The sequence below is a fragment of the Nothoprocta perdicaria genome, unplaced genomic scaffold (genome assembly GCF_003342845.1).
Source record: "Nothoprocta perdicaria isolate Ctin4 unplaced genomic scaffold, notPer1 scaffold_16, whole genome shotgun sequence".
Classification (NCBI taxonomy): Eukaryota; Metazoa; Chordata; class Aves; order Tinamiformes; family Tinamidae; genus Nothoprocta; species Nothoprocta perdicaria.
This window is the reverse complement of record NW_020454760.1, coordinates 3,107,204-3,135,158: the sequence shown is the minus strand read 5'-3', so window position 1 is coordinate 3,135,158 and position 27,955 is coordinate 3,107,204. Positions and strand designations below refer to the sequence as shown.

Here is a 27,955-nt window from a genome sequence, read left to right as displayed (position 1 = left end):
AAAGGAGGGGAGGGGAAAGGCTAACCTGGATGGATGTAACCTAAGCACATGACCTGGCTATGCACAGAGTGCCTAAAAATCTGAAAATTTTAGAAACACATTTCAAAGCCCCGTGATCTGTGACTGATCAACGACTCAGGAAAATAGGATTAATCACTCATTGTCTTAGAATAAAAATGTTGCTCTTAAATAATATTCGTTGTCCAGGATTGTGACTAACCTGCTTCGCTTCCTTCCAGCTGCCTGCTGCCATTCTTGCATTTTGGGTGGCAAAACAACGAGAACAGCACTTTTGTGTGAAATGCTTCTTTCCAATTTGCATTTTCAGTCACTACTGTGTCAGAGGAGATGGTTTCTCTCCAGCTCAGAATTCCAGGAATTTTAAGGAGCTGGGGATTATGTGAAGTAGTTCACAAGCAGCAGTCTTAAGTTGAGTCATTCTTGAGCTGTGACACTGCATTCTTCTTTGGGCGTCATGCAAGGTTTTCTTGAAGTCTGTGGCCCACATTTCTTTTTGTAAAGGAAATAACTCTTACCTTAATGTATCTATTAAAAGAATGAGAATCATTATTACTATTAATTATGTTGCTTCCTTGACGTTAATGTATTAATTGACTTGGTTGTATGATTTATGAACACGTTCAATTTAATGTGGTTATTTCCTGCAGCTCTTCATGGTTGGATGGGGCATTTTAAGGCTGCTTTCAATATGGTGACAAGTAAAGGCCATAATTAAATTTCTGTCAGCATTTTCAATATAGTTCTTTAAATTTTGCTGGACAGACTATGAATTCCAGAGCAGTGTTGGATAGTTGGCAGACAGTGCCAGCAGTGTTGGATAGTTTATAGAAGCAAGGTAGGGCAGGACTGTTCTTGGCCCTGCTTGAAGCTCTTCAAGTCAGAAAATAAAACAAAAAAAAAGCAAAAAAAAAAAAAAAAAAAAAAAAAAGCAAACAAAGCCCCTAAAATCAGTGGGTATAGTTCCATACCGCAGGACTGTGCATGTGCTGTCCCAGAGAGGCTGTCTCCTGGAGGATCTGTTAGGGTTGTGGTTCTGCTGATGTTTTGGTCTGTGCCCAGCCTCTCCTATGTGAGTCCCTGATCATCCCAGATGTCAACGCTGGGATTTGAGAACCATCCTCATGCATTTCCGTGCAGCTGTGGAAGATGCATGTGCTGGACAGCCAATGTGGAGAGGAAGGGAGAGCAGAGCTTGAGCAAGCTGGGTTTTATGTATCTTTAAGGCAAAAAACTCCAAGTATTTGTGTGGAGTAAGCCAGGCACGTAAACGTTACATCGCTCTTAAATCTYGGTATTAGTTCATCTATAAAGAGTTGAAAGCAGCTGTTCCAGATGAATGGTCGCCCGCTGATGATGAATGTTTTAACTCACAGGGGAAGGCAGAGCAGTCTCGCGCGGTGGAAGCATCTGTAAAAGTAGCACTGCAGACTTCTGGCTTCATCCTCCCTCCCCTTTGGGGTGCCTTGAGAGAAAGAAAAATGTTTTTCAGGGTTGCGTAAAAACCGCTAAAACCATTCTTTATCTTTGTTTCTTTGCCCAGGGCATTTATGTAAGGGATGCCCCTCTGAAGGACATAAAAGTGTTCAACTCCCGACGATTTGTGGCTCTCTTCAGCGTGGTGAACGCCACGAAGAGGGACGCTGGCAACTACCGCTGCATGATTCGCACCGAAGGAGGCGTCGGYGTGTCCAACTACGCAGAGCTGATAGTCAAAGGTATTCAGGAAAAGCAGCCCCTCCATGCTCGGTGTGTGAAAGGAGCACTTGCTAATTCCCTGAGGAGAGCACCTGCCTGTTGAAGTCGGTAGGAGGCTCAATAAATAGACCCTGCTTAGGTAAATCTCAAGAGTCTRCGCAGCTCTAACAAGGGAATGGCAGAAGCCCGTGCTAATTAACTGCTTTTTCCCCAAACTGCGCTGTTTAGAACTTCTTTGAAAGTCTACTTGCACCATATTTCTAAAGTAATGAGTAGAATACTGTCTCCTTGCCTCCCATGAGGAGATTGCATTTCAAAAATATTTTTATGTGAAATAAGTTTATGTGAAAGAATTATTTGTCGTAAATGAGGACACTTAAAATGCATATGTTCCAATATATGGTGGAGGTTCCTAAAAGCCGCAGGGAACACTTAAGGGTAAATGCAGTGCATGTAAAAATGTCCTTTCTTGTTATGGAGAAGCTTGCTGAAACAATTTTAAGGCATTAAGTATATTTTATGCAATTATAAATTGCATTTTTGTGGCTTCTAATTTTTATACTTTGGAGGAGCATGATTTTATTTTTATTATTTCAGAGGAAATATACAGATTCTGTAGCACCTGGCAGTGCCTTAGAGCACTGCGATGTGTTTTGTGTAGCCCCACGTGACTGTCGTGTGCCTTCACTTGCTGGTCAGCCCTGTACTTCACAAACACTTGAATAATGTGTGTGTTTATAAACCTATATAGGATTTGTCTGAACTTTTCCAAAGGTGTGATCCTTTTCCTAACTTCCTTAATTGTTTATGATGTTCAGACAAATCGAATAGGTGAGTGTTATTCTGTTTTGTTCAGTTGAATTGAATAAGGGAGGTGTGGGACAGCTGTTACACTTCAAAAGCTGGTATAGACCTTGTTCCTGAAGTCAGCATAGAAAGATGTGAAAACACAACTATCACCGAAGGAGGAGATCATTGAAGGACAGGAAGAACAGTGGTGTGCATAAAGAATCAAATGAAAACATATTTTTTTTTTAAATRAAAAGAATAAAAAGGGTTTCTATAAAAAAAAAAGATGAGGCAAAAGTAAAGACAGCAAAAGAGTTTACAATGAGAAGGGCTCATTGTAACCTTATAGGCAGATTAGCAAACAGAGTGTAGGTAAGAATGTTCTTTTTGAATTAAATACGGAGGATGTTTAAGAAGAAATTGAGAAACAGAATAAAGGAAAGATATGGAGATATGGAACTGAATATTGCATGTGAGATGAGTTTGGCTTTAGGATTTTTTGTTTTAGTTGATCAGGGAGGACCAAGCTTGGGATACATATTAGGCCAGGGAATGTCAGATCACTAGTAGAACATGCAAGAGAGACCCTTAAGGAAGAAGGAACCATCTTCCAGAAGCCAGAATGTGTTTTTGGTTGATGTGTTTTAGAAAACAAGACAAGGGGATGGAGGATGTGGGTAACCAGTATACAAAGATAATGTGAAAAAACAAATTATTGGATAAAGCCTTAGATGAGCTATTTGAATGGACAGATGAAGAAAGAAACAAATAAATAAGATGTGATGATAATACAATTATAAGGAATAGTGGAAAAAAATGAGGTTATTTCAGCCTAAGGAAAGATAGCAGGAAAAGAAAAATAAAAAGGTGGCCAAGATGAAAATGTATGGAACTCAGTAAAGGGAGTATGAAAGGATGGATGATGAGCCCCTGCAGGAATGATGAAATATCTTTCAATAAGAGGAGCGAAGGAGGTGACTGTAAGAGTAAGATGAAAAATTGACTACCTCAGTGACAGGAAACGTAGAAAACCAAAGAAGGGTTTTTATTATTATTTAATCAAATTTATTTGATGTAAGAAGTTGAAATTTGAGTGTTGATTTTGCAGGACTGACAATGAAATTATTTAGCCTGTCATTAAAGCGTTTGTGCTCACCCCGATTCCTGGAGGAAATTTGCAGTAGCTACAAAAAACCCTGAACAACTGGCCTAGGCTTGGGGCGTAATCCCATTAACTGCCTGTGGAGTGGCGAGGTGCTCCTGGTAATCCCTGGTAATGGCCTGGGCTGGCACTGCGCTCCCACCAGCAGCACAGCATCCCTGCTGACCTGAAAGGACCTGGTTTAAACATCGTGCTCTAAAACCTTGGATGACTCTACGGAAATAGCAACATTAGGGGCTAATTAGTAAATATACTTTGTTATTGATGGTATATGATTAAGAAATGGTATTTCCTAATTTCCCTGGCAGCTTTTCTGCTCTGTTGTTTAACACGCTTCCAAGATAATGGATTGATTTCAGTAGAGATGCATCCTTTTTTAATCCGTTACCATCAATGAATCATGAAAAATGTACATTTACCCATATTGTATGCAATGCCATGTATACTCGGGCATTACTGATGGCTTAATTATAGTGTATATATGGAAACAGAGGTGTAATTACTCCCCTTTCTATGTTGGATGGTTCTAATAAATCTAATTCTCTTCTCATTTACGCTGGTGAAACTAAGCTGACTTTRGTGGAATTTCCCTTGAATTGCATTCCTCGGATGATAGGAGAGTGAAACGTCGCATTTAGCAGTTAGTTAGAAAGGAAGTCCTTCACATCTGTGGTGCTTCCATTCATTCTGTTCACTAATGCCAGGTTGCAAATAAGTAAATACCATTTTGGTTTTTTTTTATCTTGCTTTTTGCATAGGTGTTTGCACAGGAATATGAGTCACAGCTCTGTGCAATTCAATTTCTACTTGATTTCTGCTTGATTTTGTACTTAATTCCACTTACTTTCTTACGCAAACCTCCGTAAGGTTTATAGTGCTGCTTTGGGATGATGTCTGGTGGCCCTGGAAATCAGTTACAGGACCTTCGGAAATCAGTCAAAGGGCTCTTAGTGTCAGGGGCTACACATCAAACCCGAAATTGCAAAGGGAAAGGTTTAGGGGTTAAATCTTGAGTTGTAAAATTTGTAAAATCAGAGATATGTAAGAACCTCCCAAGTGTTCCTGCTTTTTTTTGGTTTTTTTTTTTTTTTTTTTTACCTGAGTAGGAATGATTGTAACAAGGTTTAATCTCTTTGTAAAAAAAAGCAATTAAAGAGCTGCCAGTTAATCCCATGATATCTTATTAAAGAACTGTAAACATGAATATTGTCTAGCTAATGAGCAAAAAACCTGTCACTGAACAATTAGTCTGACCCTAAACATGAAGGGGAAAAAAAAGAAGGGATTTTTGAGCAGTGCTTTGTGCTATCTTTATGCCTTTTAGATGATGGTGAAATAAAGTATTGACAGCTCTAAATAGATGCTGAAGGGGAGGATTTCAGTTTACCCAAGTGTTTATTCTGATAGGAAAGGCTGGAAAGACAAGGGCCTTGTCACTGTGTGCATGTAAACTGCAGTCTCCTCATCGAAGCYGGCATTGAAATGTCACTTTATCWGACGGCAGACATGAAATGGGGCTTRTCACATCACCCCCTTGTTGTACAATGCAGCTCCATGGGTCTAATAGGGGACATAAAGGTAAGTGAGTGTCAAGCCAAAGGAAAACAGTGGAGGAGAATTGATTAAATGGATTTGGTGAAGCTAATTAGACTTGTACACGCAGGCTCTGGGTTGGATTTTTCTAATAGGGGACAGATAGAGCACAGATTAGATTTAGGAGAGTGGAATGAGCCTGTCTGAGCAGACATCGGATTATGGCGTGGTTGGGACTGCTTCTTGAGTTTAAACAAGGTAAAGCGAGGTGGCAAATGGGTTAGCAGGAGTTTTGTTAGGCTTTTAAGTAAGGATGTGGAAATGCAGCCCTGTGTACTGTTGGGGACATCTTTTCAAATGGAGATTTAATACATTCAAGAGGGCAAAATAATTTTGAGTAAGTAAGAAAATCATAAAGACTGCTTATCTGTAGCATCAGTTGTTCTCATTCATTAAATATCAGAGGTAAACACATTTTCTTCTACTCTCCAAATGATCTTTCGTACTAGATGCTTTTCATCTCTGATCCCCTTTTCGAAGGGGGTCTCTGTTCCCCTTTTGTAACAACAGCGTTGGTTARGGGGCTTCTAACTAAACTTCCCTCACAGTTCCTACTATAAAGTCTTGATTTCGATTTCTCRTGATTTTGGGATGCAGACTTTGGGCTGATATTTTCCAGAATGGGAGCCTGCCGCAGCCTGAGGCTTTCTGAGGAATTTTCAGGCACAGCATCTGAGGTGGTTCAGCCACCTTGGCAAAATTTCCATAGGAAAGCACTGAGGCCCCTGGGCTTTGGAGAAGGAACATAAGCTTTTTTCAGGAATTGTAATGTTAAGTGTTGTGTCAAGAATACTTCTGTTTTCCTGTTCTTGTAAAAATTTGCTTTCAAGGGTGGGCGATTTATAAACTATATATATGAAAAAGAAAAGAAAAAAAGGGAAAAAAAAGAAAGAAAAGAATACTTCTCACTGTGTTCCATGGACTTCTCTCTCTCAAATCCCTACCAGAAGGGAGATGAAGGATGAAGGGCAGGTAGCGTGAGGCGGATGTGCCGGTGGGCCGGGCCACGCCGTGCTGGCCACAGGCACCGCGGAGGCGGCGGGRAGCCCGGCAGGAGCCAGGACGGCACAAGCACGGAAAACAAGGAAGGGAAAGCAGAGAATGGGACAGAACCCTATATACAATATCCTATACACATACCTACAGGTATTTGTACACTTCCRTGTGCATGTGTACACTCATATACATCAACATGTGGGTATGTAGGAGATAAGGATGGAAGCTGAGGCTGAGTGAGATCCTCAGTAAACTTTTTTTTGAGAAATTACTCTGTGAATAATTGTGTTATTTCAAAATCATTATTTTTCTTTATTAAGGGAGGTTTTTTTTACCCTTTATCTAGAAATAAATGATGCAAAGTGGCACTGATACCCATTGTTTCCAAAGGGACCGAAACATTTGTTTATGTTACATGAAAGTGCAGAGGAAGACGAAAAAAATATTCTTAAAATAAAACTGTTTAATGGAATTCAAGACTATAAAGTTATTCTCGATTTAATTTAGCTTTATAATAATTACATTAGAAGTTATTAATGATGACATAGCAGTGCAGATTCTGTGCTTAATTTTCTTTTTATTACTTCGTCTGCTCATGATGCATTGAACAGTATCACTTATCCTGGCATTCTCTTCCTAAAAGTTGCTGCTTAATTAAAAGAAAAAAATAGCTTGCAGGAGAAATACTGTTTCCCTCAGTGTGGCACGACCCCTATTCTCCCAACATATCAACTCAAAAAAAAAAAAAGTTATTGCTCCCCTTAAAGTGGATTTTTTCATTTTTTTAAGGAAGCTGCTCTGATCTACAAGCAGATAAGAAATGTCTATTTTTCTCTGTTTGTAACTCAGTTAAATCTCAGACACTTATCTTACCTCCATTGGCATGTCTGTGTGATGCCTTCCCACTCCCTATTAAAATGTTCAGATTTAACTGCGACACGTAACAGCGGTGGGGCTTGCAGAAGACGCTTGACAGTTTTGTGTAGTTTAAAGCACAAAGCAGTGTAAACGAGGAGCTGCTGATCCAGGTGTCGCGTCGCTCTTCCTTAAGGGACTGTGACCGTCCCCATAAGTCATGGAATTGCAGAAGAGGTCACCTGTGCATTGAATCTGTAAAGCTTTAAGTTTGAATTTTTGGATGAACTCACTCTTTTTTTACAAGTTACTATTTTAAAACCCAAACTTTAAAGGGTTTTAGAGTATTAAATAGCTTTGTTTGCTCCTGTTTCAGGGTCAACACAAAAGATCTCCCCTTTAAACTTCATATCATCATCCTGAGCAACCACTCGTGCAATTTTATTTCTGCATTTGGTTAAAATAGGTCGCTACTTGAATGTGCACAGCTATAGAGTCACAGAGCTGTTGTGACATTCACATAAAAGTGTTAATCAGAAAATATTTGTGTGGTGTTTATTGGAGACKGCTCCAGTGGCTCCCACTAGAACTGTTTTTAGTGGAGAAGCCAGAGACTACTTTTAGTATTAACCCAAATCTCTAGTACGCAACYGTAGTAGATGCAGCCTTTGCTGGAGTCACGCAGCTTGAATTAACCTTCTGCACTTTGGTCACAGAGGAATGAAAAATGCGCCTGCAAGAATAAAAAGACAATAAAATACTGTCCATTTCAAGTGCTCGTAATACTTGGAATGAATTGGTGTAACCACTAACCTCTGTGACCTAAGCCCTGAGTTTGCATTTTGAATGGCACTTCCCCAGCCTCTGCTCATTTGAAACTTGAAAGTAATTAGCTGTTCTTTCAGCATGGCTAAGTAAATGCCTTAGGATGCTCTATAAAAGGTCCATTTCATGTCTTGGTCCACAAAGCAGCCTAACCATTTAAACTGGGGCTAAATCATTTTGAGTCAAGTCAGAGCTGTTTCAAGACATGCTGCCGCTGCATGAAGCTGCAGTTTGTGTATTTCAGGAGCTATAAATACAATAAAACTGCAGCCTTACCAAAAGATGACATCAGTTGGCCATATATTGTTGCAAACATATAGCAGCGTTATTCATAGTGATTTGAAAATGTTCTCAGTGCTGCSTTTTTCTATATGTACTAGAACCTGCTGCTGTATTTAAGATGATTTTAAGTGTTAACTCCRAAGAGTAATAATTAGAAGACATCACAGAGTCACAGAATCACAGAATCACAGACTGGTTGAGGTTGGAAGGGACCCCTAGAGATCATCTAGTCCAGCCCCCCTGCTCCAGCAGGGACACCCAGAGCRCRSGGCACAGGGCRGCATCCAGGCRGGTTTGGAAGAKCTCCAGAGAAGGAGACTCCACAGCCTCCCTGGGCAGCCTGTGCCAGGGCTCTGKCACCCTCACAGGAAAGAAGTTCTTCCTCACGTGGAGATGGAACTGCCTGTGTTTCAGTTTGTACCCATTGCCCTTGTCCTGTGACTGGCCACCACTGGCCATCTTTGGAGACTTTCTGGTTTGTTGCCAGTGTTATCACATTCTTTGTGATGGTAATCAATTAGTTTTCTTGAGAGAAAACTGTAATGTCAGTACCTACATCTCCTATTTTGGAGTGCCACATTTCAGCAAGTGCTGACAGATTGCTCACACTGAAGCCTTTGCAAAAGTGTACAGTGTTAATTAGAAACTTAGCGCTCGTCTGAGGCATAGCTGATCTTCAGCTGCGCTCTTTGAAGCATTTAATGCTTTGTGAGTTAAGTCCTCGCCCCCTTTTTTCTTTAAATAATGTCAGAATGGCAACATATGTAGGGTAATCATGTGTTGCTCAAATCAAAAACTCTGCTGTTTTTCAGAAAATATTGCACGACTAATCCCAGAGGTCCCTTCTCCTCTGTGCTTCATTCGTTCTCCGTCTTCGTCTTAGCTTTGACTTGGAGTTTTTGAGAAAAATGGGAAGGATGTCAGTTCAGCTCTCTGTTAGGCTAGGTGTCTCTCTCAGTGCTTTGGGAAATAGCAGAAGAATAGGATGAAGCTGAATCTACAGCTGAGGGAAGACAAATGTTCTACTTCCGTCAAGTACTAGGTGTAGCATTAAGAGGGTGTTTGGGAGTGTTAGCTGATAAGTATGTTAAGAATATTGGGTCAAAATCTGCTTTATTTTGGTGGCACAGCTTCRTTGTACTTGAATGTGTTTAGCCAATGGGCAGGTGAGTTGTAGGCTGATGTGATGCGTGGAACATCAACAGGTTGATTTTATGGGGAAGAAGAAAAAGACAAACRTGTTATTTATCTGTAAGAGAAAGATGGTCTGCGAATTACATCTGTAGTGTGATTTAAAAGAAGGTGAGAGGTCCATCTCATAATAATGTGGTGTTAAAAAATTTGCTCACTGTAGCGATAATTTCTTTCTATGATGATTTCATCTGTGTAGTCTTCTCCTGTAATATAGGATGACATTCATCGTTTATGTTGATATTTTAGAAGCACAAAAAATATCAGTATAGTTAAACATTGCTATTTTTTGTAACGTGTTTTGCTTCAGAGCCGCCTGTGCCCATTGCTCCACCTCAGCTGTCCTCGGTTGGYGCCACTTACCTGTGGATCCAGCTGAACGCCAACTCCATCAACGGCGACGGGCCCATCGTGCAGAGGGAGGTGGAGTATCGCACCGCGAGCGGCAGCTGGTACGACATCCAGCCCGTGGACTCRACCAGCTACAAGATCGGCCACCTGGACCCCGACACCGAGTATGAGATCAGCGTCCTGCTCACAAGGCCGGGCGAAGGAGGGACCGGCTCTCCCGGCCCGGCGCTCAAAACAAGAACAAAATGTGCTGGTGAGTACTTGCAAGCGAGCAATGACTAGCAGTGCTGACCTCCTCCTAGAACTGAAAACGGGTCATTTCACTGACAGTTGTTACTAACTACCCTAAACTAGCAGGTTGCAAAAATTAAGACCAAGGGTTTCTAAGCATTGCTTCTGAGGGCACGTTATTGACCTTTGCCACCTACGATGACCTTGAAAGCTTTGGGTTCAAGGTCAACCTTTGGKGGCCCCTTGGGGCCACAGTAGACTGCAGATCAGATTATACCTTTTCATGCCTGAAAGTGACTGTCCGGAGTGCCGGGTAGCTCAACAATTTTTACGGTCAGCTACACTGTGTTCCTCTAAAACCTGCCTGTTTCATTACAGCTCCTCCTGTCACGGTAGGTTTAGGGGCAGATTGGTTTGTCCTTTCTTTTTATTACTACTTTTCTCTCTTTTTTTTTTTTTTCTTTTTCTTCCAGTTGGACTTCAGAGCTTCAAGCTTGACAGGACTTTAGCTTGTTTTGGATATGTTGTTCTTTTGTTTTCCCATTTTCAATGTCAAACACATTAAATCTGTAGATAAAGCGGAAGGAGATTCTCTGTAAGAGCAGAAGTATCTGCTGTTATGCCTCAATTAGCAGGTGAGGTGAAGGCAGCTTTCCTGCGTGACTGACAGCGTGTCTGTTCATTAAGTGAGACAGTGTAGGGTTTATGGTGATGCATGAAGAGCTTGGCTCCTGTTTTGTGATGTTATAATTAATAGGCCTGACCTCGTCTCAAAAAGAGATACAAAGTAAACCTATTATACAAAAACAATCACACAGTTGTCTTCAGGAAAAATATCAGTGATATAAATTAGAAGTTTGGTGGCTGGAAAAACAAATATATTGTGACCTGGGTTTTGGTCATTACTGTTTTTCCCCTCTTTGTACTTTGAATCCTCTTTCCATTGCCATGAATTTGGGGGAAGACGGACAGGTCATAGGGTACCTACAGGAAATGCAGATAACATCTCCTATTAACTTGTTGATATTTGTAAAGAACTAGTCAATATTTTTAGTCTTTTTAACAGGACCAAAAATATTTGCCTATTTCAGTGGAAATAATTATGTATTTCCATTACGTGTGGAGGTAAGTAGCTTCTCAAAAAGCCATCCTGTGACCAAACACTGACAAAATGGCACTTTGAATACATTGGTATAATGCCAAATATATAATGAAATGTATTATAGGCAGAATTAGAGCATTATTTTTTGAAGATGCAAGCTTACATAAGTACTGACGGTTTTTTATTCTTTTCATGTTTTTTCATTCCCATAAGGAGAGGAAGTAAGTAAGATTWAATGAAAATACTAAAGGGCGCTACACGGTAGCTAAGTATTTAGTATTTATAAGATTTTCTTTATTAGACTAAAATAACTTCAGCTTAGTCAAATTAGGACATAAAATTAATTAGAGTTCCTTTCAGGAGTGTTTCTAGGTCACTCTGCCTTTCATAATAATATAAAAAATTTCCTGTCTAGACAAGGTGCCGTATACACTTAATGCAGAATCACTCCAGGTACATGAAAATTAAACCAGTTTTTCTCACATTTTCATTGCTCACTCATGAGATAAAGCAAGTTTAGGTACTGTCTAAGACAGCCTCTTCAAGCTAAGGGGTTGGAGAGAGAAATTCAGAAATTTCATTTTGTTTGAGACCATCATATGCTTTCTAGGTGTATCAGTGGTAGATACTGCTGAGTATTAAAGCTTGCATTCAGTCTCATAAAACACCGTGCACTGGCAGTATTTTATTGCCTAGTAAACTCTTGTAATATATCTGCGTTATTTGTGTTTTCATTAAGCTAAACAGTAACCCTCTTAAATTAAATGCAGAAAGTAATGGCTGACTGAAAAATTTAAATTGAATGACGGTATTAAATCTGTCTCCACAAATTGACTTTTTTATAGCAGAAGCTGCTGCTTCGAAGGTGTGGTGGTTATTGGTTAACTGCGTGCAAGTGCCATGCTAAGAACTGGCCTGGGGGGGGTTAAAAGGAGATGCTGATAAACTAATGACAATATAATTAAGTTGGGTAGGAGGAAAATAAGGCTGGTCTCCAAAGCACACCATAGAATTAATAAAACAGGAGTCTTTAAGAGAAGAGTCACGGCACCTTTTTAATTACTGTGGTAATTGCGTGCCGCCTGCCTGGCCCCGTGGGACCTCGTGCCCCGCATTGAGCCGCGGAGCAGTTTGCTGGGTAATCGCAGCGGTTCTCCAAAGCATCTGAAATATGTTTTCATTTTAGCAAGACGGGATTTCCGAGMCTTGTAATAGACAAGTGCGGTCTGTAACTTACATAAATAAAGGCATCGATAATTCGAATGCAAAGGAAATTAAAAACAATTTCTCCAGGCCTGGCTGCGTTGCCCTCGGTGGAGCAGCTGCTACGTCCTTTCTGAAGGACTTTCCTTTCTTCTGGTGAAATGTAACATAGAGATGTGAGTGCTCTTCCAGTGTAAGGCTGAGGAATAACATGCAGATCTGTACTGGTTTTAACCCAGGTCACACTTGAAAAGCAGAGAGGGTTAACAGGTTTTGACCACAGTTAACCCCTTGGAGCCAGACTTGGAGGACAGTTTTCCTCYGGCCAGGGTCTGGAACCAGGGCCGCCTCGGCGGCCTGAATCCGTGTTGCCTCTTGCTGGGTGCCCTTCTGCCTCCCCCTGCAACTGGCWCATGGGGTGACAGGAGCACAGGAGGCTGCTGCTCTTTAAGAGGGAAAGCGGAGGCCGGGGATGCGTGACGGAACATTTCCATAGTGCTGCATGTGTCAAATGACTCTGACGGACATTCTCTCTCCAGCTTGTTTATTAAGGGAGAATTTCAAAATAATGGCCCGCAATTACAGTTATTTAAGGGCAGTGCCTCAGAATCCTTCACAGCTCAGACAGTGTGATCTGAGAAAGACAAATGTTAGCTCCGTGTTGGACTCACAGTGCCCTGGAGGATTTGCACAAATAATCCCTGTCAATTTAACCAATTTTTTTTTCCAGGCAGGAAACACACAAATGTTCAATACCAAAAAGGAAGTAACAGGAGTGTTTTAATTAATGCTGCTCTCTTTTGCTCTCTCTTCTACCCCAYCACCTCAGTTTATCAGGAAGAAAGCTCATCCTGCCAGTTCAGCACAGCTCATAAATCACTGCGGCRGGTTGGTGGTAAACTCTCTGTTACTCCTAGAAAGCTTGTCACAATCTGGAATAAGAGCAGAGGGACCCTTTCCAATACCCACTCCCAAGGCTTACTCTTTTTGCTCACTCTCTGGGCTACATCTGGGTAATTTTTTCAAGATGCCAAAATTACTTTTCCGCTTTCTGTGCATCCTGTTGGCATCACGAAGCCACCACTGATCTATTCAGTGTCTCTACTGAAAATGGTTGGAATACAGACATGGACAAAAGGGACAAGGCTCCTTTTGTTTGGGAATGTTACCCAACTTGTGTGTTTTCTCCTTTTCACTATTTACAGGGGTGCATAACTCTCGAGTATATAAGGTCTGGAGCCAGTTCACAAACTGCAGGTGAATGCAGTGTCACAAAGACAACAGGTTCACTAGGTTGAAAGCTGTAGCCTGAAACAGAGGCAAAACCTAAAACGCTCTTGTTCTCCCCATCCTCCTGATTCAGAAATTCCCTACAATTTATTCAGTACTTGCAGACTTTAACTGCATTGGGTCAAATGGACAAGGGGTCTTTAGGCGGATGATCCTGGGGAGCAGGATCCCGTGTGTGTCCCATGTGTGACAGCAGCGTGCTGGTGCACACAGAAATAGGCCAGTGCAGGTCACTACTGCGGGCCCCAGGGCATGGAGCACTGGCCAGGACCCACAGGATGGCCAGTCTGCAGCTCCTGGTGTGTGAGGGTCACGATAACCCATCGCCCTTGCCGTCGATTTTCCCCATTTCCCTCCCCATGTCTCCTTCCCGTCTTCTCCTTTCATTAACTCTGTAATTGTCCCGCTGTCCATGTTCATGTTCTGCTCTGTGCTGGATCTCAGAGGTACTTGTTGTTTGTCTCCATGCCCTTGGCCATCCTGTATCCCAGTTAGGGAAGGCAAGTTCTTTCCTGAAGAAGGGGTTCTCCAGCCTGGGATGGGCCAGAGAATGGGCTTTTCCCATCCTTGGAGGATTTTGAATCTTTCTGTTTTGTCTCAAGAAAAGAAGAAGGATCTTTGTGTCACTGGGAATTAAACTCTTCCCTCTTATTGCTATACTTGTGGTAGTTGCTTGTGAAAGGTTTCCCTTTTTCCTGTCATATAGTAAAGTCTTAACAGCACTTAGTTTTGTGGCTGTGAGAAAACAGGAGCTTGGGCTGTGCTGTAGATGATACCTTTCTACAGCCTAGCGATTTTCCCAGAGCCAGAGCCCAGGTTGTGCAGCTGGGTTCTGCCAGAGGTTGCCCTTGGGGCACAAACACCCAAACCTGCAGGAGGCACCTGCCCCTTTTGCTCCGCTTCACCTTCCATGGGGAAGTTCAGCAGCGTTGCTAAAGTCCCCCTTGTGAAACTGAAGCTGTTGGAAACAGGAGCAGGGAATGGGCTGCAGGAACTCTGTGCTGAACTCCTGACACTGAATGCCCATTTCAGGGATTCAGGGATTCAGGGATTTCCAATCCTCTGTGCAAGCAGTTTACAGTTTAAATAGAAATTTGAAGTAAAGTGTAGCTGGTGTGTCATCTCCTCGCCACGCGCCTTTATGAACCTTTCCCACTTAAGATCCATTGTCTTAGAAGAGCCAAATGCAGCACTGAATTTCGTGCAGTGGAGCAGGTGAATAGCGGCTTCTAGATGCGCAGAAGATGAGCTGATAAGCTGTGACAGAATTGCAAGCAAATGCTGTCTGGTGGGATGTATATCCATGTCTCTGTGCCGGTTATCACTTCCATTGGAGTAGGTGTACAAAATCATGCATCCTTTTGGAAAGGATGTATCAAAGCACAGACACTGTCCAACTGTGCCTACTATATGAATTCTGCCTTGGCAGCCGTAGATGAAAAGAGAGGGAAATTCTGAAATTCTGAAAATTTCTGAAAGCAATTTCCCTTTGGATTCTGAAAGAAAATATCCTTCAATTCAGGACTCTCTCTGTTTGACTGCAGTGCATCCAGAGAAAAGCAGCTACCACCATGAGAGCAATTAAATTCTGCCAGACTGGGAGATCTATCCCAACTTTACAAGCTGGGATATGTGCTTACAAGCTGGGATATGTCACGAAACATGTGCGTTGTATGCTTGGCTTTCCCCAAGGCTGTTTGGGCACTGAGGTGCAGTGTGATGGAGAGATCCTGTGTCTTAGTCAAAGGCTCCTGCTCTGCAGCATCTTAACCACAGGAATGGTTGCCAATGTGAGGGAACCACAAATGTGTCAATTCCTTTTGAAAAGGGAAGGGAAGGGAAACCCTAATGGGTTATCTGCTCTTGCATGCCACACGTGCCTTTCCTTCACTGGGGAGTTCCCAGGGTCACTGTTCAGTGAGCCTTCGGCTGTGCACACAAGCACGTGTTGGAGCATCAGGCACTAAACCAGCTGGTGTTGTGTAGTAATTACTGATCCCTGCAGTTCTCTACTACTCTCCAAATACGTATTTTTGGTTTTGTTGCAACCAAAACTAATGTCCATTGTAACCAAAAATAATGTCCAATAAGATCCAATTTTCTTAGTGGAGGAACAGAACATTTTCCTGCCCGATCACCTGCAGGGCAGCTGTATTTGCAGGAAGAGGACAGGAAAATCTTGCGTGCTTGGTCTTCACTTTCAGACACGTGTAAGCGGCACGTACATGTGTATTTATGAAACATAGACAAACTCTGATAACTCTTAGGACATGGAGTTTGAAACCTGATACTTAGATCACTATGTTTCAAGGAGTTATTCATTACAATGTGGAAAAGCACTTAGATTTCTTGTGTGACAACTATATCTGCTTTAATAGGGATGGAAACTACGTGTTCGTTGGGTAGGACTGTTTTTTGTCATGTGGAAAGCAGTCCTATGAAATGAGGCTCGGTCCTTCACTTTATTAGATTCCCATTTCAAAACATTTATGAAGGAAGAAATTAACCTGCTCTGAGAGACAAATGAACCTTCACCATCTCATAGGAAACCTGCAGGGCAAAATTATTAATTTCTCGTCTGCCAAGTAGAGCGAATGCGTAGAAACATAATGACCCTCGAGAAAAAAAGTAGGTAATATGATTTCTCCTCTGACACAGCTCCATCACCAAATTTGTTGCAATGTTTCATTAATTGTAGGGATAAGCTCAGAAAAACACTCTCAAAGATTAATTCCTCTAACTTTGATTCGGGAAGGATTTTTGAATACCAAGTAAAAGAAATTGCACGTTGGCTGTGTACTGGCTTAAGGAAAGGCCTGTGTGTAAGTACCTTTAATAGATGGGGTAAATTAAGTATATTTGTCCCAATATATTGATATTCCTTATTATATATTATAATGTATTCCAGTGTATTGATATTCCTTAATTTTATTTGGGTCTAAAGRCATTGAACATGAATTGTGCTTTGGGCCTCTTTTTTGACGTGTATTATTAGTGCAAGTTACGGCAGATTTAAATAAGTGGATTGGTACCCCAAAGCCATCAGAAACTCAGACCAGGGAATGACCTGGGGCTGGAGGGCTTCCTTGTGGAGTTCAGCAAGTGCCTTGAACTTGCAGGTAGCACCTGCCTGCCGGACACTTGCTCCCCTCTTTTGAGGGGAATTTTCACATCATTTCATGTCCTAGTCACTAGACAAGGAAGAGATGCCAGGCTGTATTCTAGCTACATGCAAACTTTATTTCTGTATTAATAATGCTGGTTTTTTTGTGAAGATATTAGTAAATGAACAAGGAAAAGATGACTTTTCCTCTTAGTGGAGAAGGTCTCATGCAGAACAATTTGTAACTAAAATTTTATACATTTGAAGTGGCCTAAGTGTATTTTCTTCTTCAATTCATATTAAAAAAAATGTAAAAATATAAGAGTGTTTATGTAAACGTATATGTAATGCATGTATGAATGGAAGCATATCCCTGATAACCAAAGAGGATTTGGGCTTTGAGACCTGTAAAATTACAAAAACATTTGGAATATATAAGAGTGCTAACTACTACTAATTAGCAGTGCAAACTAGCAGTGCAAACTTTAGAAGTGCTACATTAATTCCCCAAGCTCATGTCTTTTATGTCTGCGCGGCTTGCAAAGAAAACCTCCAGTAATCCAGCGTTTTGGGAAGCAGCCTTTAAAGCCCACGACCTTCAAAGGAAGCTTGGTGACTTGCTGTGTAAGGTGAAGGTTGGTTTTGTGGATCTAACACCCAGTGACACGAGATATTTCATCCAACAGTTGTAGCAAAAGAGAGCGGCCTCCTGCTAGGCCCACTGATCATGGGGACTGTGATGATGAGAAAGGCACTCTCGTTGAAATGCTGTTTTGCAGTCAAGTGACTACATGGAGAGGTAAACACAGGGTTTATTTAGAAAGAAGTTCAAATACCCAGATCTTATGAATATCTGAGGATATTTACTTACTAAACTTCACTGAGTTTTGCTATGGAGCCTTTGCTGCTCCTTGATGATATTTATCATCAAGAACAAGTTTCATTAGGAAAAAGAACGGTGGTCTTCTGAGACATCTGTATTGTCAGCCAGGAAAATAAGTTATCCCATAGGCAATGGAAGTCTAATTTCCAAAGGATCTGCCCTCTGATTCTCTCCACTTTATGATAGCAGTCCTGTGTTCCTTGGTCTCCACCTATCCAAAAATCAAGTCTGGTTGATCTATGTGAAATTTGGTTAAATTTGAAACAAGCTCTTAGGTAGAAAATTTGCCAGAGGTTTAAAGGATATTAAAAGGTGCAGATGGCGGAATAGGCAGGCGCCGTGTTCTTTTTGTATGGCAACACTCAGCCTGTCAGTTTGGGATTTCAGACCATGTGCGCTCTTGTCTTGCAGCTTTGGTCAGTTGTAGAAACTCAATTCTACACCACATCTGCTACTTACGAAGCATCCAGAAATTATACAGAAGCACTGAGCAATTTAAGCCGAGAACCCTTTAATTTCCTCTTTAGATAGAAAAAAAAGAATATAAAAAAGTAAATTCCAAAGTTTTCAGACTGAGTGGTGAGCTAATTCTGCCCTGCTTCAAAGAAAAACAAACAGCGGTTGTCCCAGGTGCTCTGTTTTGCAGTGCTGCCCGTTTGCAAGGGCAGGAGGCTGTGCACAGAATTCAGTCTAAGCTGCAGAAAACACSTTGTAGGAATCTCTGGGAATCCGGCTTTTCTGCTTCTTGCCATAAACTACAATTGCAACTTTATAGTCCAGGCTATGCACTAGAGATAYAGTCTGAGATTGGAGATCAGGGAAGAACCTGGTGAAGGAATATCCTGACACGAGCGGGAAATCACAGACAAAAATGAAAGTGAGACAGGTGAAAGCGTGCTAGCCATCCATTTTTGTAACTGTTCTCCGGTAGCTTTAAAAGAGTAGTTCTGTTTGGAAATGCATTTCATTATTGCTGACTCCTTTGGTAAGGCATGGAGGAGCATCGCCTTGGAAATGATGGCTCTTCCAGGCTCTTCTTCTACAGGCAACATAAACTTAATGGAGGGAAGTTGCTCTCTCTTCCCTTCGACTCTTACGTACCGACATGGATAAATGAACTGAGCCCAGTGCAATTAAAACACTTTGCAGTTTGGAGCAGGCACGAGGTTTCGCAACTGAGAGGAAATAAATAAATTGGAGAAATTCAGCATATAGCATAAAAATGAAGTACTATATTAAAGGAGTAAAAAACAGATTTAAATAAGACTTACAATAAAGCKGTGATTTAGGAATCCTGCATTCCAGTACTCGTGTACTTTCATCCATTGGATGATCTTTGCTAGAGTGAGAAGTATAAGAAGTCTCATACAAAATACTTCTAACAACTGTGTATGTGAATTTATAATTCTTACAGCAAAATTTAGCCACCTTTCAATGTCTACCATCATCTAAGCATCATTTTTATTGTTTTAAAGATATTAAAATTTATCTGTGCATTTGCTTCATGCTTTTTGATTATGTTTAGCCTGATCCAATTCTTTGTAAAGAAAAAGAAAACACGGAACCACGGGATTTTCTTTTTGAAGGGGAAGACTTCACTTTCATCCAATAATCCAAGAATCCAATTCTAGACTCTTGAACAAAGTTTTCTGCAAGTGTTTTGGAACAGAAATTTTGCTGTTGAAAATTATATCTTTTACTGTTTTGGGGGAAAATGCACATAAAGCAAAAAGGCTAAGAAAAGTGTTGGATCTTGGGACACAGACATGTCTTTTAATTTATAAAATTTCATATACTTTGGAAACAGAAATCAAACTACCTGTCAATTGCCCTTTGWTTTGACTGTTTTCACAGATGCTTTGTTTGCAATTAGTTGAAAAAAAAAAAAAAAAAAGCCAAAAACTATTCAGTAATTTACTTCATTACTGTTGTCTGGTGTTGAATTCAAGAGGATGACCCAATGTATAACTGGCATGTTTGGCCAAGTAAATGACAAAAAAAAACTTTTAGTGACCTGAGCATAATTACAGATGACTTTGGAATGACAACTGGCAAAAACTGTACTATAATTAAATTTCCATTATAAAAGTTTCACTTTTTTTTCTGTCATGTAAAACTAGATTGTGAAGAGTATTCATTTATATAAGAGGAAGAATTAGAGAGCTATAATTTATAATTCAGGATAATCAATGAAAGCATTTATTTTGTCAAAGAACCTTTCAGTGCCAAATAGCATTGCATTGTTAGTTGTTTAAAAAGAAACTACACATTCTTTCATTATTTATTTGATTTTTTTTGTAAAAGTAGATGAAAAATTCTGCTCATTGAGTCACGTGTTGCAGTAATTCAATATAACATAATGCAAATAGGACTTCTCTGTCTTCTTTTCTTTCTGAGCATTAACTTTGTCTCAGTCAAAATCYAAGACTATTCATGGAGAAGCAGGGTTTCTATGACGGTATCTTGTGAAGGTTCTGGTGTATTCTCTTGTCTTCTCTTGAACAGAGTACTTTCTAATCCAAGAAGTGATAATGTCTTTTCATTTTCACGTTTTCCAATTATTAACTGAGATGGCCCTGCTGCTTTCAAGTACTGGAACTTCATAATTTTCATGCTTTACCAACATTTCCTATAAAAGACCACAGAATTACAGGAAATGCAGCTGGATGTTTTAAATCATTGTGGAAGTAGGTGAATATTCAATAAGCTATGAGAAATCAGTGAATACAGAACATGATGTTTTCATCTCGCTGTCTTGTGATTTTATCTATAGGGTGTTTCGTGCTTAATGAATCAAGTCATTTTGGTTTGGGTGTGGGGAAGAGTATATGAAAAGGCAAGACACACAAATGAAGGCTTCTGATCATCAAGAACATGGAAAAAAAAAGGCATTCATTCCAGYATACTAGTGTGTTGGTGTAATACAATTCTGTAACCACCGGGCCTAGAACAGCATGGAGAATGTTGAATCAAAAATACCTGGTTTCATGGGATGAAGCTGCAATGATGGGCATGTTACTATGTAGAGTTGTTGAAGTGCCCATCCTGGAAAAGTTATACCTCAGGATTTGGTAAGACAACCTACAGGATGTCCTTATATCAGAGGCCTGGTCATGGGTAGCTGGGCCTGTTCAGCCTGGAGAAGAGAGGCTGAGGGGGGGACCTGATCAGTGTCTATAAATACCTCAAGGGAGGCAGTGAGGAAGAGGGGGCGGCCTCTTTTCAGTGGTGGACAGCGATAGGACTAGAGGAAATGGCCACAAGCTGAGGCACCAAAAGTTCGACAGAAAAATTTCTTCCCTGTGAGGGTGACAGAGCCCTGGCACAGGCTGCTCAGGGAGGCTGTGGAGTCTCCTTCTCTGGAGATCTTCCAAACCCACCTGGATGCCGCCCTGTGCCCCGTGCTCTGATGTCCCTGCTGGAGCAGGGGGGGTTGGACTAGATGATCTCTAGAGGTCCTTTCCAACCTTAATGATTCTATGATAAGTAATAGCTATTTTAGGCAGTCTGAAGGAGAGTGGAAAGAGTGAAAATAAAGCAAGGTCACCCTGCTCATTTCTGTAGAGCCCGTCAAAGGGAGCTGCAGCAAAGATTGTCACAGAGTTGGCATTACCACTTTCTCAGAGCCAGCTACAGAGCTCACTTTTGCTCCCAGGTACATGGCAGGTGGTAACAACGTGGGGACTTTCGGCATCACTGAATCCACTCACATGCCTGTGTCAGGTGACCCTTTCACTCATTCAACTTACTCCTTTAAGCACCATGTTTTAAAGAAGTGTTTTGTGCATTTTTCTGCTACCTCTGTTAATTATTGCACAAATCTACCCTTGATCCACAAACTCCTCTAACTACATCATCTGGTTATTAAATAAGCCAAAAATGCACCTGCCATTATTCTCAAAATAAGTTTCTCACATACCAAGAAAACTGCATTCTAAATAAAAACGTCTTTGGTCTTACGCGTTGATCTGTAACAATTCAACTATTTGTCCTTCTTTAGCACCACAGAATAGTTTCGTATGAATTTTCCAAAGCTAATTTATTTTATTCTATGCTGCAGTGACATAATCTCTGCTAAGCCGTTTGTGTAAATGTACAGTATTGCACAGAGAACATAAAACAACACACATGTTCTTTTTCCTATAATGATAGTTTTCAAAAACTGTCTCCTAAAATTCAAAATGATAATTTACTTCTGTGTATATTACCACTTTACTGTTAGTCTTTTGACTTACAGACCCCTGCTTATGAAACCAGTCCACACTAGTACCTCAACATTCATCACAGAAGCCCTGTTCTGCCTTCCTCCTGGTGCTACACACCCAGCTGCTTCCTCTACATTCCTGCAGGTTTTTGAGGCTGGCTTATATATTCCCATCTTTAAGTTCAGGCTGCAGGCTCTGAGCTTTACAAGCTTATTTATGCCTTGGTGGTTACAGCTGTGCTGATTGCAGATAGAAAACATCTTAAGGTTGTATTCTGCCTTTGGAGCTTTACAGCTGTGAAGTTGTCTAGGTGGGTGTGATGGGAGGTTTCTGTTCAAATACAAAGACTGGAGCTGTTTCCTTTTATCAGCAAGCTCTAAGGGGCATGGTCTAGGATGGTTTGCCTCATCTTTTGTAATGTTGCTGGTGCAATACCTGGTTGTTCTGGCAAGCTGATGCAGCAGGGCAGTACTCATTTGGGAGTGCATCTAATGCAGGTACAGCACTGACCGAAGCAAAACCAAATGGAGCTCCTCAATCCCATGGAAGTGGTGACATGTTCATTTCTCAACTTCACAGTTTCGTCACCCTGAGTTTATTTTTGTGAATGTGGTTAAAGGATTTCTTCTTTCTTTTGAAGTTTCTATCCAAGATCTTTTCTAGCTCAGAAGGGACAATGGGGCTATTAAATGAAAGCTAAAAACCTTTAAAGATTGGATAGAATTATCTTAACCTCATTCTCTGAAAAAAAAAGCTGAAGTGTTTGCTGTGTTTGCTCCTTTCCAGCCTGAGGAAAGAATCATTTCAATATAAATAGTTACTATTTGCCAGAGTTATGTAAACAGTTGACAAGGCAGGCTGCTAAAGACACTATATGAAAACTTAACTATATGCAATATGCATGGATGGTGTAGGCCTGTACTTGCTTGTGCTAATTCCCATGCAAAAGGGCAGTGTTAAGGTTACAAAATAAATTCTCACAGGTATTTATTTGCTTTACTTTGATGATACTAGGCTGATCCACTAGTTATCATCTGTAATCAATGAAAATCTTTGATTCTATTCAGTAGCCAGTGTGAAAGAATATAAAGTACTCAGATACTCTATTGAAAGAGTCAAAGTGATGCTGCTTGCCTTGGACAGTATCAGATCTACATGAGTTCAGATCAGCGCCGTTTGAACACTTCTGTGCTGCTAAAACACCACATGAAGAGCAGTAGAAGCAAGCAGTATACAGTAAAAGGGTGTGAAGACGTGAAGAAAAATCATTTTTGCCAATTTGGGGGTTTAAGTTTCCAGGAATTGCTAAAATTCCCGTGGGGCTGGGCGCAAGCCTTGCCAGTGCTGCCATGCTGTTAGGTTATGGCCAGACCCCCACATTTGTTCCCTGAAGGAAACCCAGTAGCTGCAAGGGGCTGCGGCTGCCGTCGCTGTGGCTGGGGCAGCCTCCACCAGCCGTGGAAGCTGCTGCAGCTGCTCCCAGCTCAGGACCTCCAAGAGCCGCCTCTGCTCACAGCCTTGCCCTGGCTCTTCATACGGACAGGCAGAAAGGGAAGAAAGCAGGGCGGATTTCTCCCCCAGGGAGAGTCTGCTCCAGTTACGTAGCATCTTTCTGGTTGGGGATCAGGAGACCTGGCAGCTTTTGCACTGGCAAATGTTGAAGTTTTGCTTTGGCTGCCGCTTACTAACTCATTCCAACCCGGGCCTGCATTTTTTGCTGATTTCTGGCATTTTCTTTTGCTCATATCTTTGGAGAACATCTCTTCCCTCCGTCTCGTTAACTTTCCCAGTGTAGTCATCATATTTGATGCTGGTTTTGGGCAGCTTTTCCCGTCTAAGCCGGATTGCACAATAGGTTATGTAGGCGTAGTCCTGGAAAGCACAGTTGATTAAGCAGTAATTCAAACAACATTTGATTTTTTTTAACTAATAATAATGTAAGTCTAAGACATTTATTGGGAGTAATTAGAGAAGCAGAGTGGAAATGTTTGTTTTCAAGGTACTAATAAATAATCTGATTACACTGTATAATTGTGCTAGCATCATGCTGTGATTTCAAGTAAATTTGTTTTGGAGAAAGTAAATAAACCCGTAAGACTAGCCGAATTTGGGCTTATACAATCAAACTTGAATGGAAAGGTTTTGCTGATATTCTTGTAGTAAACTTCACACTGTCTTCTCTTAAGAACTGTTATGCATCATGTGAGTAAATACTGTAGTCCATTAGAGAGCTTATTTCGTATGAAAACAACAGATTTTACTCCCATGTGCTTATTTTCTAAGATACAGCAGAACTATTTGAGAATTTCCTTCAGATTGCGCATGTGCTGCTAGAAACCTGTGCTAGATGCTTGTGCTGCTCAGTGCCTCAGTCTGATTCTTCTGTCTGAAGAGTCTGAAGCCATGTCTGAATCTTCACTCATTTCTGCCATCACCACATGGTAGGACAGGCTTTGCAAGAGGGAAATTCGGCACAGGATCCAAACCGATGTTCTTCTTCCCTAAGTAAGCTCCCTTCTCATCCCTCAGGATAGACTGCTCCTAGGGAGACCAACTTCCTGCGTCTTTGTAARTACCCACAGGTCACTTCAGTGGCAAAAATAAATATTCTGTTATAAWGGTAGGATAAAGATTTCTGCTGCTGTAAATTGTCTATAAAGGTGAGCCCAAGCTATTGATGCTAGGCTTTTTTTGGTCAGCACTAGAAAATGTTCCTGAAAGTATGTGTAATGCATATGTAATACCTGCTCATTTTTTTAAACAATAAAATGTTTTCAGTATTGTGTTTCTGTACCCAATTCAGCTAAACCATTGATAGCCAAAAGCCATTGCATCCTCTGACTGCTAGCCAAAATAGATTAGAAATTACATGACATATACTAAAATGAATTACTGCTTTATGTTCTTATGGTGTTTTGGTATCTGAAAACTGACTTAATTCATACATAGACAACAGTTGGAGGAAAAAAGTTATGATTTTGGCTACATACCCTCCAAATGAGATGAGAAAGTCAGCAGAAGGCTTTTTACAGGCTGTAGGGGGCTGAAAAAAAGAAAAATATAGGCACGCCAGACCTCTAGCTTCCTTACTAAAGTATGTGCTAGGTTTGGTAGATCCGAATCTGAGATGCATTATTTTTTAAAAATATGCTGCTAATGTTTACTAAATTATTCCTAGAAGTTCCCCCTATGCTGCCTGTTTCTTTGCTTCCCTTCTTCTTGTGACTCCTTACTTTGTCTCCTGGTGCACATACAGTTTCTGATTCAGAGAACTGCTTTTCAACCGTCCTTGTTTAGCAGAGCACTTAGAATCAGCTTTGCACCTAAATTGTAATTCTTCTTTTGTGGAGTTATAAAGCTTTKCTATGTTTCCAAAGCTTTGAGTTTTACACGATAGCATAAGTTTGGTTTAGCAATGACCACAAAAGTTTCCCAGCCCTCAGATGCTCAAATCTTGAGTTGACATTTTATGAATCATTCAGTGGACACTTACCTTTCCCTTAGTTTTACTTGTGAAACACCTATGAAGCTTTAACCACGTGGCTCCTTTTCAGTTATGGTCTGTTGTCCTTGGCTGACCAAAGTCTGCTGAAGTCTCCCAAGGGGAAGCTCACAAATGCAGGAGGAGATTCTGAAGCTTCTCCTCTTCTGTCCTGTGTAGGAATTGTAGTTGATATGGACCCTCCTCAGGTGCTTCCGGCAGGATTGCCCTGTCACATGGATCAGAGGGATCCAAAGGGAATGCAGTCAAAGCAGTCAAAGAAGTGTGAGTGTCCTGCATCATCTAGTTAATCTCCTTGGTAAAATAAAGAACATCTTCAGAGTTGAATTTATCCAAGAAACTCTTGCCATTTTCTTTGATTTTTTTTTTCAAACTAGGGAGGATGTTTTTTAACCTATGGTTTCAGCATTAAAGGACCATCTGCAGTTGATGTATATGTGCCATTTGGCTTCTCTGTAATCCCTGGGATTTGTGAAACATTTCTGAAACTTGTGGTGGTGAACTTCTTTCTTTAGCTGGATGACACTTTCATCGAGCCATCACCCAAGAGCAAAGTCATTTAGAATATAACCAGGGTGGATTGTGAACTCAGCACACATTGATTTGCAATAAATCTAGACAAAAGCAATCTCATCTACAGCAGGGCACAGACTCCTCCAGGGATTCAGATAAACACCAAAAGATACAGAGCTGCGCTCCCAGAAATTACATTTAGAAAAATGAAAGCTCTATTTTCACACAGATTTTGAGAGCTGCATTGGGTTTGGGATTATTCAGAGTTTGACTTTTTTCCTCACCGAGATGCTGTGAAGTGGCCTGTGTTAAACATGCACCTGCTCAAACTGTGCTGACTTCAGTATGGAAACGTCCCCAGATGCAAAGGTGTAACCGAGATTCAGTTAATAATAATATTCCAGTTGACCAAAACCCTGTATGACTCTGTGTTCAAGGAAGGTCCATTGGCAGGCACGAGCATTCTGCAATTCACAGCGCACTCCAAAAATAATAAGCTTCTCAGTTGGGAGGTTAGCCAGAAGAAGTCACGGCCTCAGCATCTTGTAACTTAAGCGTGTTAAATGAGTGAGCTAATGTGTTAAATGAAAAATCTTTTAGGAAATAGTTCTTGGTCTAAGTTTCAACTGATACTTCTGCAGAGAAAGAGCGGGAGGAGTAGTGGCTTCCTGCGGGACTGCATTCAGACCCAGGACGTGTGTCTGTTTTCCTGTAATTTTCCACCAAATCCACAGCTTCTCTAGAAACGCAGAGCTAARCATTTTCATGCAGATAACCGAATGTCCAGGGCAGGCTTTAGCCGTTTGTTTCATTAGAAGGAAGCATCGGAAAGAAGCCGTTTCAAATCCGTTTATTGCATTAGAAGGAAACAAGCCAAGATATTTAGTTGAAGGCCTTTAATTTTCCCAAACCGCTTTCATTCAGTCTTACAAGCTGCTTTTGAAAGTCAAAGTTTGAGAGAGTTCAGATACTGAAAGTTATTTCAGGTACCTAGTCTTTTAAAAAAAAATTATTTCTAAAAAAATAATTTGTGAAAAAATATTTCTAAAAGSGGATGATAAAAGAGATTTTCAGGCTGTATAAATCCTCTTACCATGACGATATATAGTGAATTTTCTCTTACATCATGGATTGAAATATTTTTTTGGAAATTCAGGAGCGATCCCTTATCCTTTCATGGAAAATGTTAGCAAGTGAATATGGCGACTTTTTATAGAGCAAGATTGTGCTGTAATAAGTAACTAGATCACCATCAGGTGAGAACAGCACTGGTGAATTTTAAATGTCATGAATTACAGCATAAATGGTGACTTGTCTACAGATCTGCTGTCAAGATACAATTACAGAGAATGTAGCTATTTCTTGGAAAGCCATTACTCGCTAAAGAACCAAAAAAAAAAAAAAAAAAGGAAAAAAAAGGAAACATGTTCCACCGCTTTAACAATCTGTAAGTCAAAATATTTTGTGTCAGAAAATCAACACTCTGTTACAGATGTTGCATTCGTACAAACACCAAACAAAACTGGGAAGAGGAGAGTGGTTGAAAAAAGCCTATTAGCTTTCCCTGTGCGCTTACTTTAATCAAGGGAAAGCTTGGCATGTGAAAGTGGTAGCTCCAACTACAAAAACATCCAAAATGTTTCATCCAAATTCATCTTAACCGCAAGAATATTTTCCACAGCTTGGACCAATATTGCTGAATTGGTAATGAACTTCTTTCTGAAGTTCACTTGTTAAGACTGAAAGAACATATGATTAAATTCAGCTGTTAGGGATTTTTCCCCTGATGGCTGGTCCTTGGTTTGTTGAGCTGCAAATGTTTCTCTCCTCATAAAAGAAACAATTCCTTAACTTTAACGATACCTGTAGTTAAGTGTGGTTCCAAAACACATAGCGCTAATGATATAGAAACTAATTACAGTGTGTGAAATTCACCTTAATAATTTGTATAAAGTGTCGGTGACTAGACTATAGATTCTATTTTTCATGTATTTTTCATGTTTTCATTTGATTGTTTTTATTACTTTTATCAGTAAATAATTTTCTTTTAACCGTTAGGTCTYTGAAAAACTCATATTTTTAAGTCTCTGAAAAACCCTGAAAAACCCAGTCCAGAAAGGACTGAGGTCCTTTCCGAGCTTTTTTTTGTTACTGAGTGTGGTT

At 40.7% G+C, this 27,955-nt stretch overlaps 1 protein-coding gene across 1 annotated transcript in view; it reads left to right on the top strand.

Moving 5' to 3' along the window:
* PTPRM (protein tyrosine phosphatase, receptor type M) overlaps positions 1–27,955 on the top strand; it is a 328,512-nt gene that overhangs the window by 67,615 nt on the left and 232,942 nt on the right. The window contains exons 5-6 of the mRNA XM_026035379.1: positions 1,562–1,736; positions 9,720–10,013. Of these exons, the coding sequence (XP_025891164.1) occupies positions 1,562–1,736; positions 9,720–10,013 (469 nt within the window). The remainder of the gene's footprint in view (positions 1–1,561; positions 1,737–9,719; positions 10,014–27,955) is intronic.